Source organism: Cariama cristata, unplaced genomic scaffold (assembly GCF_000690535.1).
Source record: "Cariama cristata isolate BGI_N322 unplaced genomic scaffold, ASM69053v1 scaffold33842, whole genome shotgun sequence".
Lineage (NCBI taxonomy): Eukaryota > Metazoa > Chordata > Aves > Cariamiformes > Cariamidae > Cariama > Cariama cristata.
Window position 1 is genome coordinate 671 of NW_009606061.1, and position 1,637 is coordinate 2,307.

The window sequence follows — 1,637 nt, forward strand, 5'->3', positions numbered from 1 at the left end:
GTTGAGAGTTGGGGGGACCTGTGGGGACCCGCTGTCCCACACCATATCAGCATGTGCCCCTGAGCAGTGGGGACACTTGGGGACCCCCTTGCCCTCCCCTTCCCCCATATTAGTGTGTGCCCCAGAGCCTTGGGGACATTTGGGGACACCCTTGTCCCTCCCAGCATCAACCCAGCACTCGCATCTGAGGGCCCCTCTGTCCCTGTCCTCTCTCAGGGACACCCAGGGCAGTGGGGTGCTGGAGCCTGGGTGGATCCATGGCCCTCGAGGGGCCCCGGGGGAGTGTCCCCATCCCCTGACATGTGTGTCCCCCCTCAGGTGGTGAAGGTGAGGCCGAATGACAAGGACGCCAAGCTGAAGTACCAGGAGTGTCACAAGATCGTCAAGCAGAAGGCCTTCGAGCGGGCAATCGCTAGCGATGAGCACAAGCGCTCTGTTGTTGACTCCCTCGACATCGAGAGCATGAGTGAGCCCCCCCAATCCCCCCTGCTCCTTGTGCCCCCCCAAAATCTCCTGCAGGCAGGGCAGAAGGACGAGGGGCCTGCAAAGGCCCTTTGAAGTTCCTGTGGGGGGCTTGGAGGTCACTGTGGGGGTCTCAGGGAAGCCTTGAGGGTCTTCAGCAAAGGCTCAAGGTCCCTTGGGAATATCCTGGGGGTCTCATGAGAGTATTGGAGGTCTCCATAAAGATTTTTGGGGTGAGAGTGAGGGCTGTGAGAGTCTTAGAGGGACCATGAGTGTCCCCAGTAAAGGCTCAGGGTCCCCATGAGAGTTTTAGGGGTCTGTGAGGGTCCCTAGCAGAGACTTGGGGTCTCTGTGAGGGTCTTGGGGCCCCTTTGAGAGCCCCCAGTGCAGGCTCAGGGTCCCAGTGAGGGTCTGGGGCGAGTCCGTGGGGGTCCCTTTGAAGATACTTGACAAAAGCTCGGGGTCACCTCGGAGGGTCTCGGGGCCCAGCAGTGCCTCTGGGTCCCAGTGACAGCCTTGAGGAGCTGCGAGGCTCTCCAGGAGGGTCTTGGGGGACCATGGAGATCCTTGTGAGAGTCCCAAGCAGAGACTTAGGTTATCCAGAAGTGTCCTTGGGAGGCTCTTGGGATCCCCACTAGGGTCTTGAGGCACCCATGAAGATCCCCAGCAGGGGTTTGGGATCATCATGAGGGTTAATTTTGCAGCCATTGAGGATGAGTACAGTGGCCCCAAGCTGGATGGTGGCAAGGTGACATTGGCTTTCATGAAGGAGCTGATGCAGTGGTACAAGGAGCAGAAGAAACTCCACAGAAAATGTGCCTACCAGGTACTCAGCTTCCACCAAACTCCCCCTAGTCCCCTGCTGGCCTCTGCACTGTCCCCAGATGCCACACGTCCCCCTCCTTGTCATCTCTGCTGACGCTTTGTCCTGGCAGATCCTGGTGCAGGTGAAGGAGGTGCTGGCCAAGCTCCCCACATTAGTAGAAACAACGTTGAAGGAGGTGGGTGCCCCCCTCACCGGGTGCTGGTGCCGCTGGGTGTGTATGGGGGCAAAGTCCCCAAGCGGTGATATGCCACCCTGGCTCATCCCAAACACAGACGGAGAAGGTGACGGTGTGCGGGGACACCCACGGGCAGTACTACGACCTGCTGCACATCTTCGAGCTCACTGGGCT

The 1,637-nt window shown here is 59.5% G+C and overlaps 1 protein-coding gene across 1 annotated transcript in view; it reads left to right on the forward strand.

The window, feature by feature from the left end:
- PPP5C (protein phosphatase 5, catalytic subunit) overlaps positions 1-1,637 on the forward strand; it is a gene marked incomplete at its 3' end in the record, with an annotated part of 4,764 nt that overhangs the window by 507 nt on the left and 2,620 nt on the right. Inside the window, exons 2-5 of the mRNA XM_009696228.1 lie at positions 319-466; positions 1,167-1,288; positions 1,398-1,463; positions 1,561-1,619. Coding sequence (XP_009694530.1) covers positions 319-466; positions 1,167-1,288; positions 1,398-1,463; positions 1,561-1,619 — 395 coding nt within the window. The remainder of the gene's footprint in view (positions 1-318; positions 467-1,166; positions 1,289-1,397; positions 1,464-1,560; positions 1,620-1,637) is intronic.